This window comes from Heliconius melpomene, chromosome 5 (genome assembly GCF_056956725.1).
Source record: "Heliconius melpomene rosina isolate 202511_hmr_F chromosome 5, ASM5695672v1, whole genome shotgun sequence".
Classification (NCBI taxonomy): Eukaryota; Metazoa; Arthropoda; class Insecta; order Lepidoptera; family Nymphalidae; genus Heliconius; species Heliconius melpomene.
In genome coordinates, this window is record NC_140393.1 from 2,692,970 (window position 1) to 2,711,630 (window position 18,661).

Here is an 18,661-nt window from a genome sequence, read left to right on the forward strand (position 1 = left end):
GAGAGGCATAAAATATTTAATTACCGTGTGAGAATCGAACCCACAACTGTCATGTTTACAGTTTCAATTAATATAATTTAATATAGCTTATATATTTTCTTGATAAATGGATCAAATATAAAAATAGTTTTTCAAGTTGAAGACGTAGTTTCTGAGATTAGCGCGTTCAATCAAACAATTCTTCAATTTTATAATATTAATACGTAGATGGCGATTCATATTTAATAGAATTGCAAAATATCTAGGTATAAACAGACATCGGTCGATAAACTCATAAATATTAACGACGTTTTTGTAATACATATATTTGTTTTTCTTACTAATTAAATTGGCCTCCACATTTTAAAGATCTAAACAAAGTATTTGAATTGGCTATCAAATTATGTTTAAATTTACAAAAATGTAAAATTTTTGTAAATTTAAAGGTGTCATTGAATATGTTAAAAATCATTATGTTATTTTAAAAATATATTTGTAATATAACAATATACCATTGTGCTGGTAAAGGATCAGCAAGTTTGAAATGAGGTCGACCTAAAAAGTGCATTGTGACGTTCTATTCTAGTGCAGCCATCAAAGCCTCATATGCAATACATACATGTAGCGACAATAGATTCTATATTTTAGGTCAAACGCTTTTTTAACCCTATTCAATTTTACAAAAAAAATGCTCCAGAATTGTATGTAAAAAACATACAAAATAATTTTGAAGTTGTATCTCGGATGTAGCAGGGTAAACAGAGGGAGGGAGAGAGTGTTAAGAGATTACGTAGAACTATGAGTTATGAGAATTATGAGTGGTGCCTCGACACCAGAGTGAAGAATTAAAATATTTTTTATCTCAAGTGAGGATCGAATCCACAATTTGTGGTGTTTATAATCACACACTTCTGCCCCTGCGCCATGACTGGCTGACTCTTGGTAATTTTAAGATATTGTAATTATTTAAATAACTTCTATTACTTACATGACCATCGCTGAGTTCTTCATTATTCTGCCACATGGTCCGAACTGTTGGATTGGAGATGGTGCATTCAGAGATCTCGTTCTCCTATAACAAAGTAACATTTACGATGTATAATTTATGTTTTAAAACAATATTTCTTTGGTAACATTAACTATGTACATAAATTTATAGCCGTATATAAAACTGAAAGTTATAAAAAATTATATAAAATACATAATAAAATATGCAAATAATATCTAATATTACTTACTACCTATAATATTACGAAAAGTTTAAAAAATAACAATATAACATACATGTATATCCTTAGCACTTAGGTCAATTTTGTCAAGTCATGTTCTTTAAGAGCGTATATCTATTTATATATCTATCGATATAGGTACATCTTTGACGACCATTCTCACATCGATCTTATGATTAGATACTATTGAAATATTAATATTTACTTTAAAAAATCTTACCAAAATCCATTTTATATGGACATAGCACAATTTATCAGTACACTAAACATAAATAAGCACTTCGAAGGCACGCATTGTACACGTCCAACGACCAAGCGAGTAAGGAACTGATGAACTTTGGCTCCCTTTCATTTGACTTCATTAAAATTTAATATAATTTTTTTTGAATTGAACAGGTTATGCACTAATATAATTCTGTAATAACATATATAATACGTATGAATATAAAATATAATATATTGCGAATTTATAATTAGACACATGTAAGAAACATAGTTGAAGACTTAATTGTAAAGAAATACAAATCAATTAAAATATTTTAAAAAAAAATATTAACTTTTATGTGGCGTAGGTAGTTAGTAGGTACGCATAGAACGTTAATACGAGGTAACTTTTTAATACCTAATAATTACTTAAAACTCTTGTAACACAATTAACATGATAAGGTCACATTAAAACCGATATGGGTACGCAAGACTAAAGCAAGTTACAAATTATTTTTTTTTTTAAAACTTAACTAAGTATTTATATCAGCTTCACGCTGTATCCCGCACATAGCAGGGTAGGCAGAGGGAACCTAGTGTAAAGACACTGTTCCCCATTAAAATATTTTTTAAATTTATTTTTATTTTCACTAAATATTTAAGCATTTTAATAGAAAAGAAAGATATAGAAATACTGAGACATCTCACCTTTTAGGCAGGTATTTATTAAAATCACGCAGCACATTTTGGTAGAGTTGAACAGATAATGGTTAGATTAAAATACAACGGACACTTAAAATGAATGTCAGAACCTTGACCGATTTAAAATTTGGAAAAAAAAATAGTCGATAAATAAATAGAATTAAAATTAAATTAACCTTGAAACTATCACTAATTCAAGGAAATCTAATTCATGTGGAACTAAAAGAGAAGTAATTAATTAATTACCCTTTAAAAATCAAGGACTCTTTTTTTAGTTACTAAACTTTTAAGGATATTTTATTATATAATTTTTTGACTTAAAACACTGCAATATATTGGTTTTTTAGCAAACATAATCAGATTTTTTGTGCTCTAACGTTAAGAGAGTAATTACGATAGTCTTTGTTAGTAATTCATATTAGCAATTTAAAAAAAACAGCATTGTAGTTGTAATAGTAAAAAAATTGTTGATGTATTATAGAGAAATGTAATAAATTAGATGATTTTAATAATTTATAATTTAATGACTACTATAATCTTCACGAAATTTCTATATCTAGCGAGTTACAAAGAGAACCTTGGATGATATTGCGGTTTTAATCTCTTATATAAAATGTAGTTATAAATATTTCTTAAGCAGAATCTTTTTTATCAAAATTGATAATCTCCAATAAAATCAACGAGGAAAAACAAAAGAGTTATTGTTACTTTAAGATAAGTTTTTTTTTTGTTTTTTTGGGAACGTGAACGGAGTCTCTTAACATTAGGTTCCCAGGTTCCCTCTGCTTACATTGCTTTGTCCGGGATTCAGCGTGATGCTAATAAAAAATTATAGCCGACAACCAGATTAAGAAAGGCGGCATAATTGGTGAAAGTTGCTAATTAAGTTCGAATGTCGTAACAAATTTAGAATACATAATGAGTCTAATAATAATTTCGTACCTATTCATTAACATATACACTTCATATGATTGGCCCCAGAGACCTTAGTAATTAGTAAATATACCAACATATTTTTAGAAAATATTTTAAAAAATAACATTTTAATGATTTTTATTGTCAAGAAGGCGAAGCATCTTGCTTAAACGTAACGAAAATTAAACGCATCCATTTGAAATAAATAAAAAATATAAAATGTAGAATATACAAGTCCCTTGAGGAAAACTTGCAACTTTGGCTTTTATGGATAGGTAAATAAACTAGAATTCTTGGGGATATTAAATACTAGTATTCACGGCGAATATTTCCTTCAACTACAATTCATTTAATGCAAATAGATAAAGAAGTGAGCAACACATAGGTATATACCATATTATTTAATTAAAATATTAAAACAAACCTCCTATCAAAATATTCATCTTGGGCACGGATGAGCTCTTCTTTACCAGACTCATGAGAGAACTGCCTTCGCAACATTATAACTTAAAATAACCTTAAAACTTTGATATCCACGAAATTCACCAATAACAACTACACTATGTTTAACATTGCAAAACAGTCCATATATCGCGTAGTTTTTATACAATTCATCGGTTTCTTCACATCACTTCCAAGAAGGTTGAATTGAATTAACCGTCAAAAAAAAAGATTCAACCGTAAATACAGGAGAAATAATAGAAAACGAGTTTTATAAACATTTTTTTAAGTTAATTTAAATCAAATAGCGATGTCAGAGTAAAGTTACACGAGAGGATAGGAGAGACGCGACTGTCCGGCCGAGCGGCGCGTGCGCATCGTAGTTCCGCTATATGTACAAATGACAATCGCGACCTTGATGCTTAAGTTTGCAAAGGTACAAGTTCGTGTACAGATTAAAAATCTTCCAATACTAATAAAATATGTTGTTAGTAGTGGAAAATATAAATATACGTGTTGTACATATATGAAAATAACTATACCGACTATATTTCTTATAACTAATACTGACTATATTTCTTACAGAAGAAATATTTTTTTCTATTTAATAATATATGGCATACAAATAAAAACTTCCTATAATTTTTTTTATTCGTTGAATCTAAACATTGATAACATAAAATTGCATTGTTGCAATTCCATTGTATTAAAAGAATAGCTTACATTTTACTATCTTAATATATTCGATATTGTTTTCTAAATCGGAATTAGCAATTCGATATGTATTTATTTTACACTTTATTATAATAAAAAAAAGCAAGTCAGGAATAGTTAACCGTCACAAAGACTAATTTAAAAGTAAAATTGAAAAGATTCGACGTCATCAAGTGCTGTTTGTGAATTACGCAGTGAAAAAAAATATCTTATATAGGTTATTATAATGTGAGCATCTGACCTTAGTACTTATTCAATTATTGAAAAAAGTACTAAGTCAAAGCCATTTCTCATATAAATATATCAAATGAAAATTATTAATATTAAATATGTAAAGAACGGGACAACCCTATATCAATCGGCACAACACTAGCATTTATTTATCGATAAGATGCAAGTATATAGGTATGGCTTATCTATCATTTTATCGTTTAGGTATAGATGGTAGATCTAACCAATTCATAAATGTTGTTACTTTATTTATTAAAACTGTCCCATATTTAACATCCACTTGTTGAGAAATAAATAAATATCTCTAATATGGAATAGGAAAAAAACGGCTAACATATTAATCATGAAATAACTTCAGAAATATATTTATTTTAATAAGTAATTAATACCTTATACCACTCTGCACAGGAATGTAATAGAATACCAAATGAGTTGGTTATTTTTTTTACATATTTTATATAACTTGTCAAAAATTATTTTTGTTTAACTTAGCTGTTATGCGCTGGACGGACAAACGAATCGGGACTAACTAAAAATCGATGCAAATATAATAAATAGGCCTAAATCTTCCTAAATTATATGTAAATTTCTATGTAAATATATTAATTATACATTAATATCTTTACAAATTTTTATTTATTACTAATCTCAAACATAAAAAAACTGTTTGTGTGTTTGTGTTGAATTAGCACGCTCGAATAATAAGCAGAACATTGAAAATTTTTAAAAAATATAATAAGATTTAGAATATTTAAGACAGTACAAAAAAAAAGGAGAGCATCTACTTCTACACCAAGGTAAATTTACCTGCGCGGTAAATAACAATTCAAACAAGGCAATTATGGATCGATCGAGTGAGGTGTCCACACTTCCACAGCATGACCGACTTGTGTAGGTGAAATGAATACCACACGAGTAGGTATATTGATTCGTAAATATTTTTTACGATGGATATTTAATTTATTAATATACTAGTGGACCCGAACGCGGCTACGCCCGCTTGACCTATACGAATATTTATTAAATATATTTATGAAATTATTTTCAGTTTTCAATAGAGAGATGCGTTAAGCAAGTTCATTTTGGGGGACGTTTTCTAACAACAAAATTTGCAAATTGTTGCCTAGCAACGACAGTTGTTATAAACATGGCGGAATAAATTGCATATCAAATTAATAAGTGTTTTAATATATTGGTATATATCTAAAATATTACAAATATGAGAAAAAAAAGTATCCTATGTTCATCCCGAGAGCTTCAAGTATCTCTATATGAGTATTTTATCACAATTAAATTAGCGCTTTGGCCCTGATTGCGTAAAAGACAAACAGACAGGGAATATAGGTATGGATATCTCGGGGGATTTAAATCTTGATTCCTCGTATTTGATTGATTTAAGCTAACCTAGCTACTAGAAATTCACATTAAAAACTTTAAATATTCATTTATATATTTTAGTGAGAAACGCTCTACGAGAACGGCTCTACTTTTCTACTTTCTTACTTTTGGGACCCTAGCGTCCCTCCCTCCATTTCCAATAGGATATTCCTATTGAGAGCGGAGTGATTTAACACTAGGATCCCAGGTTCCCTTTGCCTACCGTGCCATGCGTTAGATACAGTGTGAAGCTATAAATATATTTTAGGTGCATTATTTAATTAAATATTTTTTTTATATATGTTTTTAAAAATATATATATTTGGCCCTGTTAACATTCTTACACAAAAAATACACACCTCTACAATTTCGTACGTAACAATTCCTTGTATTATTAACGCGAATATCGTGAAGATTTTTTATTAAACAAATGACAATACAACCATCATTAGGCACTTGTTTCTCACGGATGTTATAACATTGCAAACTTTTTTTGACTGCGGTTTTCTTGATGAATGTAAAAACACAATCAAAATTGGCTAATTTATTTTTTTAATTGTTTTTGTTTTAATGTCTTGACTCTTGGAAGTTGCCAATAACATTAGGACTTAATTTAGCCTAATATCATATTATAAATGAGAATATAAGATTGTTTGTTACTCACGCCAAAACTACTGAACTGATTATCATGAAACTTTGTACATATATTTTTAGAGATATTACCAAATACATAGAATACTTTTTATTCAAACAAAAATATTATATTCTTAATGAAATAACTGCGTTAAGTCTCCAGTTGTCATTATAAATGCAAATGTCTAACTATAATTACAAATGCAAATTAACACATAGTATTAGTTGTTTAGCATTTAAACGACGACATCACATATAAATTGAATTAAAAAAAAAAAACAATTTTCTCGGTGTTGACAGTACAAAAAATTACCATACAAAATATACTTACGCTCTTCCTGGTGTCATTTTAATTAAATAATACACCATATAATAAAGAAAATGTATGTTTACAGAGAAGAGAATGAACGGAATGGAGTACTCGTTTATTACTTATCTATAGTTTGTGACCTAAGTATCACTCGTTATCGACAAAATGACAGCGTGAATGATTTTAATGCTAGAGATTTCTAGATAAGTTAACTTTATATTTCAGGTATTTCATTCTTCAATAAAAATGTGAAACAGACAAGTGAAGATGATAAAGAAAAATATGTAGGTAATTTTGTACACATAAATAATTTAAAGCTAGCGACTGGCTTGCTACTTCCTCCGCTTGAAAATAATACAACTTTCTTGTTTATGAATCTTTTGAAATAACACAAAAATTATATATTAATAGAAGTTCGCTGAAATATATTACATAGTGAAAATTGCATTTAAATCGGTTAAGCCGTTTCTGAGGTAAGCGTGCACAAACGCACAAACAACCAGACATAATATGAAAAAAAATAATAATAATAATAATAATAATACTTTATTGCACATGAAAAGAAAATATATACATATAAAATTTACACAGAAAAAAAAAAAAGAAAGAAAAGAAAAAGAAAAAGAAGGATACATAGGTACTTAAATTAACATGTGCAATGGCGGCCTTATCACTGCAAGTGATCTCTTACAGGCAACCATTAAAAGTGCAGGACTTATGCAAGAAATTATAGTAGTAAGTAGTAGCGCAAAAAGTATTATTTAACAAAGTAAAAAAAATATATAATTAAATAAATAATATATATATATTTATTTAATACACATACATACAAATATAAAAACATATACACACAAACTACATACATTAATACATACATACACATACATACATACACATACATACATACATACATACATATACACATACATACATACATATTAAAATAATACGGAAATGTATACATACGTACATATTATGATACTTTATTTTAAATATTGTTCTAAGTAGTAATTTTTAAGCCTACGCTTAAAAATATTTACTGACGGAGATCGTCTAACTTCACCTGGCAGAGCATTCCAGAGTTTTACTGTTTGGACAGTAAAAGAGTCTCCATAGCATTTAGTGTGACATGAGGGGATTTCTAGGAGGTTGTTGTTGCGGGAACGAAGGTGTTGGGAGTGGAGGGCGTTCGACCCCAAGAACTTAAACCGTTCTTTGAGGTACGAAGGAGTGACAGGGTGGTAAAGGATTGTGAAAAGGAGAGTGAGAGAGTGTAATTGTCGTCGGTCTTTTACAGTGAGCCATTTAAGCTGAGTACGGTATTGTGTTACGTGATCAAACTTTCGCAATCCAAAGATAAATCGGATTATAAGATTCTGCATCCGTTCAAGCTTATTTAGTAGTTGTTGAGATAAATCTAAGTAACACGAGTCGGCATAATCAAGTATAGGGAGAAGAAGAGTTTGAGCCAATGAGATTTTAGTCTTTAATGGTAGTAGGTTCTTCCATCTTCTCAAACTTCTTATAGCACAGAAGATCTTACGGCTGAGCTCGGCAATTTGAGGCGACCAAGAAAATGTGCTGTCCATTCTGACTCCTAAGTTCTTGACACTATCACTAACCTCTAAGCAGACATTGTCAAAAAGGATTTGAGGGAGATTTGGTTTTATTTTAAATAACTGCTTAGGATGCCCAAACATACATACATTAGATTTACTTGGGTTAATAGATAGTCCGAACGATTTACTCCAAGAACTAATTAATTGTAAATTGGAATTAATTTCATCTATCGCTCTGGGTGTGTCATTAGCAGGTACCGTCTTATAAATTTGTAAATCGTCGGCGTAGAGATGATAAGATGTTGATATATGTGGAGTGAGATTGTTAATAAAAATGGAGAACAGTAAGGGAGACAGCACACCTCCTTGCGGTACGCCAGCGCCTAAATGACATTGAGAAGTATGCTTCCCGTCATGCTTAATGCTTTGAGTGCGGCCGTGAAGATATGAGGAAAACCATTCAGTAGCTTTTGAAGAAATGTTAATGGACCTTAGAATTGCTAAAAGGATGTCGAAGTCAACTGTATTGAACGCATTAGAAAAATCCAATAACGCAAGTACAGTAACCTGTTGGTTATCAATGCCATGTCTAATGTCATCACATACTTTGTTGAGTGTTGTAACTGTACTATGGCCAGGACGGAAGCCGGACTGGAAAGAGGACAGGATATTGTTTTTATATAGGAACAGGTATAGCTGGTCGTGCACAATGCGTTCAAGTACTTTGGAAAGGAAAGGAAGTATGGAAATTGGACGATAGTTTGAAAAGGAAGTGGGGTTGGATATTTTTGGAATAGGGATCACTAATGCATGACGCCAAGCATCAGGAAATTCGCAAGAGGATAAGGAGCAGTTGAAAATGTGACATAGGATAGGAAGAACTGAATTAAGGGTTAACAAAATCATGCGTCGGCTTATGTTGTCGCTACCTGTCGCATCAGATTTGATAGCCATCACATGCCTTCGTACTTCTGCTGGAGTAACAGATGTAAATAGAAAGGGGATAGTTAAAGGATCAGGAAGTAGTGATAGTGATTGGAGGGTTTTCATTTTGGTATTACTATTCATCCGATTGACAGTTGAGAAAAACCTATTTAGGCTTTCTAAATCCATGCAGTTGCTTATGACAGATGAATGTTTTGTACGCCTTCCGCCTATACCCATCGCGTCCAGAAATTTCCAAGTTTTTTTAGAGTTGTTGCTGTCAATTGATGCGTGAATGTAGCTACGCCGAGCATCTCTGCAAGTCCTATTGCATCTGTTCCGTAGTATTTTGTACTTATGCAAGTTTTCATTAGTAGGATTTTTCTTGTATTTGGACTTTGCAGTATTGCGTTTGGCCATAAGTAGCTTAATATCCTTAGTCAACCACGGAGCAGGGAGATGTTTTAATTTAATAGGCCTAAGAGGTGCATGAATATCAAATAGTTCGATCAAAAGGGAATTAAAGATGTTTATTTGGTCGTTGACAGACTTAGCGCCAAATATACAATCCCAGTCGATACAATTTAAATCATGCATGAATTTTTCATTGTCTATGCTATTAAAGCATCTTCGCATCACCACTGTAGGTTTAAGCTTAGGTGGGCGGATTTTATAGGATAGATAAATTAAGTCGTGATACGAAAAGGCATCAGCTGATATTTGGCCAAATGTAGCAACATTCTCTGTTGAAGAGACTATCATAAGGTCTAGTAAGGAAGGCGCACAGCCAGGGAATAGATGGGTTGCATTGGAGGGTAGTATTTCAAGGTTGGAACTGTCAATTATAGTTTTGAGTCGATTTGCGCGTGTGTCTTTTTTAATCAAACATGTATTAAAATCACCCATTATAATAGTATGATCAACTCCAGGAATATATTTTTCTAGGAGAGTTTCAAATACATCAAAATAGTTTATGTGTAGCGTAGGACTATAAAAGACACCAAGTAAAAGCTTTAGCGAGCCAAACAGAACTTCAATAATTATATGCTCTAAGGAATTCGAGTAGGCTGAAGGGGATTTATCTAAAATAGTAAAGGGAATGTGACTACGAAGGTAGATAGCTACACCCCCTCCACCCTTTTCTGTCCTATCATTCCTTATAAGATGGAAACCTGGTAAAGCATAAGCCGTTGAAGGCAAGCAAGGTTTCAAAAACGTCTCAGATACAAGTAATGCGTGAATGTTTGTAACGTCAAAAGAGTCGAGTAAATCTGGATAATGGGCGGGAATACTTTGCGCATTGATGTGCACGACATTAAAGTTTTTGGAAAAGGAACTAAGTTTGGAATTTAACAAGGAATTAAGAGGCTCCGGGTCAGGAATGCTATGGAAACTGTCATCGGATGCCGTTGAAGCACACTGGTGAAATGTGTCATTATTTGTGCTGTCGCTACTAGAACTCATATTATAATGCATACTTTATTTATATATAAATATGATTATACGTAAATTAACAATATAAATAACTAAATAATAAAATAAATAATATTATATTATAATAACAAAATTAAAATATATATATATAATAAAATATTATAATAATAAAAAAAACACCAAATCTTTATTTTGAGTTCTATTGCATTGACTCAAATAGTACATCTTATTCATATATCACCCATACAATTTCATTATATGTATAGATGAGTTTCAAGACTTAAATATAATGCACATACGTATGCATATGTACAAACAGACAAGGTTCAATAACTGATATAAAACGTCAACCCAATAAATATATTATCTGTACCGATATAAGACTAATGTTTATATTTATATTAAAAATAAACATAGTGATAAAACTATACTAGTGTTAGTGTCGTGACCAGTGGAAATTAATAATCTTTGTTAATCTATAATGCATTGTTTTATCATGTGGGTCTACACGTGCAAATATAATGTTATAAAAATTGGATACGATAATTACATACATACATAATTACATACATACATACATACTTACCTATTGTTGACTTCCAACAGAATGGATAAATATAAAAAAACTTAGGTATTAAAATAAAATAAACGAGACGAGACGGTGTGACTGTACGCGACGGTTGTGGGTTCGATCCCAATTGAGAGGAAGTGAAATATTTATTTATGTTAATATTTTTATTTCTTCGCTCTGGTATCGAGGCGAAGCGCGGCGTTGAGTTCTGCCACTCAACACGGAATGCCTCCAGAATTCAGCAGAAAATGGGGAACGGAGTGTCTTAACACTAGATCCCTCTGCCTACCCTGCTGTTTGCGGGATACTGCGTGAAGCTTATTTAACTTAGGAATTAATGTTGTTTATTTTCATCCGTAAAACACGTGTATTTAGTTGCTTCGTTTATTTATAATTTTGTATTGTTTGGATTTCATGTAGTATCTTAGTAAGAAGAAGGATGTAAAGATAATCTTTATTTGTGCCATTATTTAAATAAAAAAAACTTTTATTTTAGAAGTAATTATTATAAGATTATGAATTTATACACTTTCGGAGCAGGTTTTGTATGAAAATTGCAAAATGGAATGAGGTAAACATGTTTAAATCTTGCAAATTCGAAAACATTTTCAATGGCAATTTTAGCAGTAGGTACTCGTATGTAATAAATATTTCAGTTTCATATAATTGATTGTTAGTAAGTAATTTTACATTATTTCCCTTTACATTACAATTTTTTTTAAAGATCTACAATTATTCTTTTAGCGTCACACTGTGCCCCCACAGCAGGATAGGCAAATAGAAACTAGCGGATAGACAAACACCCCGTTCTCTATTTTCCACTGAAGTGGGAACCAAACCCACGATCTGCCGCGTTTACATGCACACTTTGTGCCACTGCGCCACGACTGGCCTCACCTAATCAAAATTTTTAAAACAATTATTTTTTAATTACAATTGAGTTTTAATGAAGTTTTAAGCTATGTACCAATTATATGTACATTAAGTATGTGGGTTACCATAACAACGTCATGACAAACACTAAAGTCCAATGTGTACGCCCAACTGGCTCAAGGATAAGGCAAATTGCATAAACGTGCATAGAAATCTACATAAAAATCGATAGAACCATATATATTTATATTATTTTTAAATATAATTAGGTATAATATTTTTTTTATATGTATTCAATGTGTTGAGAAATATTTATTTACAGTTAGTATATAATATTACATTTGCAAATAATATCTGCAAATATATACATATAGGTACCTACTAAAAATTATTTTAGAATGTGTTTTAACCGACTTCTGTAAAAGGAGGAGCTCATCAATTCGACTTTCGAACTTTTGACTGACTTAGTTTCGATTTTGATGATCCAATTAAAATTCTTCAATTTCAATTCCTTTGAGAGCTATTGCTTCCCGTGTGGGCCCAGTTTATATTCTGATTATGGGATCCGGTTGAAATTAAAGAAGTAGTTTTTTGTGTTAAAAATTATAATTATTTCATGTTAAAATTAACAATATCCTTTATCTACGAAAAAAAGTACCTACTTTATTCGTAAATTTATAGAACCAAGTTATAATAATAATTGTGCATCTTAAAAAAAATATAAGAGAATAATTAAAATGATAGTTATAACATAATTGACTATGGATAGAACAAATTATAATTCACTTGTACAAACTGACCTGTTTGAATCTGGATTAGTTACGCCTCGTCGTTTACCTTGTTATTTAAGATATTAATTATTAAAAAATATGTTTGTATAATTACTAATATTATTATAAATGCATTTAATACGTACATATGCAGCTACAGGAACTGTAAAAAAACTGATTTTCTTCACTAAAACTGTTTTTCTAGAAACTAAAACCTAATTTCCATCAATGCTGTCTGTCAGTTGTCACAGCCATTACATGTTACGTGAATAGATTAGCGAGTTTACGTTAGAAATTTTGGTCACTCATTGTTATTACCAACATCGAAAGAGGTCGTAATGGTATCCTTCGCAATAGCCTTGTGTTTTTATATAAACAAATATCATGTTAGCTATTTTTCTGTGAGATGTATTTTTAAAAAAACTTTAAATATCCAAAGTAAAATAATAAGGTATAAATGAAAAAATATATATTTTTTTCATATTTTCTTTATCTAAAATACTAGGTATTATCTATTTATATCTATATAAAACACTACGTAAGCGCAATTCAACCAATTTTGAAAGATGTATAGGTAGGTGCTGGTAATTAAATATTATCTTCAATCGAAATACTATCAAATTTATTAGAGTACAAAAATTGTTAATATAATTATAAATAATATATGTAAAAACAAAACAATCGTTCCACTGAGGTCAAGGAGTTAACGCATGGCGGCATATCGGGGTCGGCTAACATTTAAATAGGCCGAACAGACTGCCGAGTGAAAATCGAGATGCCTAGCAATATCTCGACGAGATGGCAAATGAGATGCCAATTTACGGTTAGAAGCAAAAACTAGTAACGATTGTGGTTTAAACAAGAATAAGAGAAAGGTGACCATGTGTGGATAAGCATGGTGTTATCTAATTGGCTGATTTAACTCGGATACAATTTTAATGATGATGAATAATGCCCTTCGTAATATTCTTGACGTTTTTGCTTGACTTTTAATTATTGTATAGGTTCGAATAGTTCCTTAGACTTGGTAAAGGCAAATGCTGATGTTATTATAATGCTGATGATATATATTTTTTTAATTTAATTTTTTTGTTTTTTTTTTTCAGTTTGAAATTTTTTTTTTTAATGTATTGTATAAAGTTAGAATAACAAAACAATGTTATTTGTTTGTATACAAAACCGCAAAGGTCAAAGATAATAAACCACAAACACATTTACTGATAGCCACATATAATAGGTACCTACTTAATATTAAATACAAAATAATTGAAATTAATATTAAGGAAAATATGTGCCGTTTATAGAATTTGAATGAATTCTTTACTTAGTTATACGTAAATTAAAAAGAATACAAATTTTCTTTTACAAGAATTAAATTTAAAAGAATGCAAAATTAAAAAGAGAAAAGTTAACAAACGTTGAATTGTAAAATTTAAAAAATGATAGGATGACTCATTTTTTCTCACCCAGCAACATTTCTGATGGTACCAACTAAAACAAAGATGAACTAAATTTGGCGACAGGTTAACAGGAGTTCATTTTTGTGACTTTCCTCAAAATATCTTGCCTACAAATTAAAATTAAAAAAATTCTTGCATAAGTCCTGCACTTTTAATGGTTGCCTGTAAGAGATCACTTGCAGTGATAAGGCCGCCATTGCACATGTTAATTTAAGTACCTATGTATCCTTCTTTTTCTTTTTCTTTTCTTTCTTTTTTTTTTCTGTGTAAATTTTATATGTATATATTTTCTTTTCATGTGCAATAAAGTATTATTATTATTATTATTAAAATGATCACACGCATTGCCTCCAGGATTCCGCAGAAAGTAGGGAACGGAGTGTTTTAACACTGGGCCCCCTCTGCCTACCCTGCAGCATGCAGCGTGATTTTTTTTTAAATGATCACATTTAGTCCCAGTGGGTCACACATCATTCAAACAATAAATATTAGCAATCACCTTTGTAAATTGAAATTGAAACATTGAAAGCCAAATTTATTGTACTGCGTCAACGATAAATTTCAATTTCTGTTTATTTGTTTGTATTGAGAACATCGATGCTTTAGCTGCAGTCTAATTTCGGAAACTGCGAGCTATGGTTTGTCTTGCACAGCTATTATTAAGGTCAACAACCGGCACACCTGACACTGAGATCCAATTATGTGCGCCCCAGTAAGTAAATCACCATTATTTAAATCACGGAAAGTCGCCATTTTATTAAATTATGAAGATTATAAAAAGTTTGTTTTATATAGATAAAAAACTTACTTTTGTTTGTATTGTTTGGTTTAAGTGTGTGGAAACAAAACAATATGATAAAAGACAAAGGTATTAATTTTTAGACATTATTTATACCTAAATGTTTTTACAAAATTTAAACCTCAAAAAATATTTAATACTACAATAACAAATAATTTAGTTTTTTAATTATTCCATAAATATCTTTATTATCCAAATCACAAAAAAAAATCATAAGATAATATTAAAATTACATAACATCTGGTTATCGCCAGCTAGTATTGTTTAAATAATTATTGTTGACACTTACGGCCACGTGCCAGAACGTCGTTGCCGGTGGGCCCGGACCTGCGTGTCAGGTAGAGCATGCAGCAACGCCTGGGGTATCAGACTCTTCGAGGATCGACGGCGAAATCTGCATTCGGTTCTCTCTACAGGTTTACAGGTCTTTAGTGTGGACAGCTCTTCCGCTGACCCACACCACAACGAATCTATCGCCAGCATTTTTGATATCAACGATCTTAACACATCACAAACAAACGTACACAAGATTTAGAATTTAGATTTTGAACTATTCAAACGTTTTCGCTTATAATTTTTAGAAAACTTATATATCTTTTAGAATGTAATGAATCTATAAAACTTAAGAATATAAATGTTCAGAGACGACCTCGCATGTAGTCGAAGTTATTACGAAATTTAAAATATGTGAAGTCCACTTGACTAGATTGTTAAATATTGCAAGGCTGGAAATCGCAAATTGCGAGGAAACCGGCACGCAGGCCGCGACTCGTGCACGTCAGCGCGCGCCTAAAGAGAACAGCACACTGGCGGATTGACTCTATAGTACGTCTGATTCCGAGTACTGACATGCCACCATGCCAGCAATGCGTGCAAGGCGATATGGGACAAATTAAATTTTAATCAAAACTTAAGTGTTCTTTTCAATGCTGATAATTATCTGTTAATTATTACCTATCTTTATTTATGTTTTTTCGTATAAAGTTAGTTATAAATAGTATTTAATATTAATATCTAATTTCTTCTGTTTGGCAGAGTTAACTTTAAAATTATAATACTGTCCCACTATATCGTTTTATATTGTATAAAATTAGATTAAGAAATTTAGAATATCTCAAAAATGACAATACTGATAAGTATGATAATTATAATGGATCTATGAGATGTAGTTATAAACTTTTACATATATTAAGAAAGGCAATTTTTTTTCTTGTAAAACTGCAACATCCCACGAAATGGCAGCGAAAAGAAAGTGATAAATTAACAAGTTTGAAACACGCGAATCCACTCACTGAAAACGAATTACAATTAAACAATTGTCCTGGATTAAAAATTAGCGAAAGTGTTAGCGTTTACTTATTTAGAAAATTAATAACAATGAAGTATGTTTCAGCGAAATTTTTATGACTCAGAATTAAGAAAGTAAGATAAAAGATAATATTATAACGAATATTAACCTAATTAACGAGTTAAACGTGTAATTGGGTATCTTTTTAAAGGCTTGTTGGACAAAACGTGAAGTTTCTATACAGAAAATCTCTAAATGGTAGTGAAGTGGAACTGGATAAAATAAGGGGTTAAAATTGCCTTTGGATAACTGTAACGTAGCCTGCTATAATTTGTTTTAATTTCTAAGCTATGACGAAGCTCAAAATTGGCGTGTATCCAAGGACCATAACATAGGGTCAGATAACATTGACAGGAGGGTTACTCATCACATAGGAATAATATTATAATTTTTTCTACATGGAAGTAAAAGGTTTCTTGTAGATTAAAAAAAGTTTTACGTGTAAAAGATAAAATAGTATCACAATTGTATCAGGCGCACTGTTTTCTACTTCGATTTATAATCAACATCATTTATAATGGTATTATTTAGAAATAAAGTACTGTAATTAAATTATACCTTTATTTTATACAACTATATCCATAATTACAAATATTCCGACAAGATTTTGATCTATGTTTTTATGGCACGCTTATTTCAAAGAATACATAGTTCGCCTGTCTGTGGGTCAAGAGTCATTGTCCCATAACTGTTACGTTTCTTGACCCTTCTGTTTCATGTCAAAAACTCTCTGTGAACTATATTATTTTTGACGATATGTCTTTTCAGTTTTATTATAGTATTTTTATGATGCTATAAGTTTTTTTTTAATTAGACAAAATTAAATATAAAAAACATTATTATCCACAATGTAAAAAGTAGCGGTTGATCACAAGCGTGCGACTGTAAACAGGTTCCATTCCCACTCGAGGAAATTAAATATTTAATAATTCATTTTTTCGCCCTGGTTTCAAGTCCAAGCGCCTCGCTGAGTTCTGCTACTCAACATGCAGTGCCATAGAATTGAGCGGAAAGTAGAGTCTTAACTAGAACTTTACTAGAGCTACACGTGGGATACCACGCAAAACAATATTATTGTTATGTACAATTATTAAACTCTTTCGTCTTGTCGTTACTCACTGTCGGAAAGGCGACGCGTAATATACTGGATGTAAAAGCTAATATTCTGCATGTTCTGGGGCTATACGGGGGGAGGCGTTTGGCATTGCATTTTATGTTACAGAATTTTGAATGTTGTTTTCTTTAAAGGGTTCAAAAATATAATAAAAAGCTATTCGGGCACCCTAATAAAATGGCAGACCACAATTAATAATAGTAAAATATTTTTATATTATGAGTGCTTTTGTTTTTACAAAAGCTGTAAAAGGCCATCTTCAAAGATTTTTTAATTTAATAAAAATTATAAATATTTTTTTAAATTTAATATTAATTATAAATATATAATGTTGCAAATAATAAGATATAAGGTGTTAAAATTGTTTTAAATAATTTTGATCAGGAATACTAATTGCAAATTATGGCACATTGTACTTAAAGACAAAATGAAACCTCTTATTTTGTTAAAAATATGATTTAAATATTAGGAGGGATATAATTTTTTTTTTTATCATTTTGACATGTTTTTTTATGATATGTAGTACTCATTGATCAACCTACTAAATTCACAAAATTATTTATAAATTTTTAAAACTTTCTTTTTTTTCAACTAATTTTATTGTTCAAAATTATTGTTTATACCTATTTTGTATTATCATAGTGATAATAATAAAACAAGATTTTAACTAACTATTAGAGAATACTTTTGTTGTGTTAAGTTACACTGTAGGTGTTGCTTTGCCAACCACATAACAAGCTATTATAACTGAGACTCACTTACTTAGCTTTATCTAACAGTAACAAAATGTAAGTTCTTGTGTTTAGCTTTTGTTCTGATGTTCTTTTTTTAGTGTTAAACTGGAGGCATTGAATGTTGAACTCTCAACTTGTTGTCACCATTTGTGCCCCTATGTCACAACTGACTTGTTGTTTTTTATAAATTAACAACATTGATCATTTGATAAAGTGTTTGAAAGAGATAGTTAAAAATATAACAGTTCTATACCACTGCTTCACGCTGTATCATATATATACCAGGATTGGCAAAGGGAACCTGGTGGTAAGACACTCTGTTTCCCACCTTCAACCAAAT

General features: G+C 30.5%; 1 protein-coding gene across 9 annotated transcripts in view; it reads right to left on the bottom strand.

The window, feature by feature from the left end:
- LOC146538885 (NAD kinase-like) overlaps window positions 1-18,661 on the bottom strand; it is a 32,089-nt gene that overhangs the window by 9,041 nt on the left and 4,387 nt on the right. For 3 of the 9 annotated variants that reach the window (XM_085185402.1, XM_085185403.1, XM_085185405.1), the window contains one exon: window positions 968-1,051. In XM_085185402.1, coding sequence (XP_085041528.1) covers window positions 968-1,051 — 84 coding nt within the window. Of the gene's footprint in view, window positions 1-967; window positions 1,052-1,428; window positions 1,545-3,453; window positions 3,853-6,756; window positions 6,782-15,414; window positions 15,934-18,661 lie in introns of those variants that run through there. The other 6 variants (XM_085185400.1, XM_085185401.1, XM_085185407.1 and 3 more) reach the window with 5 other exon arrangements.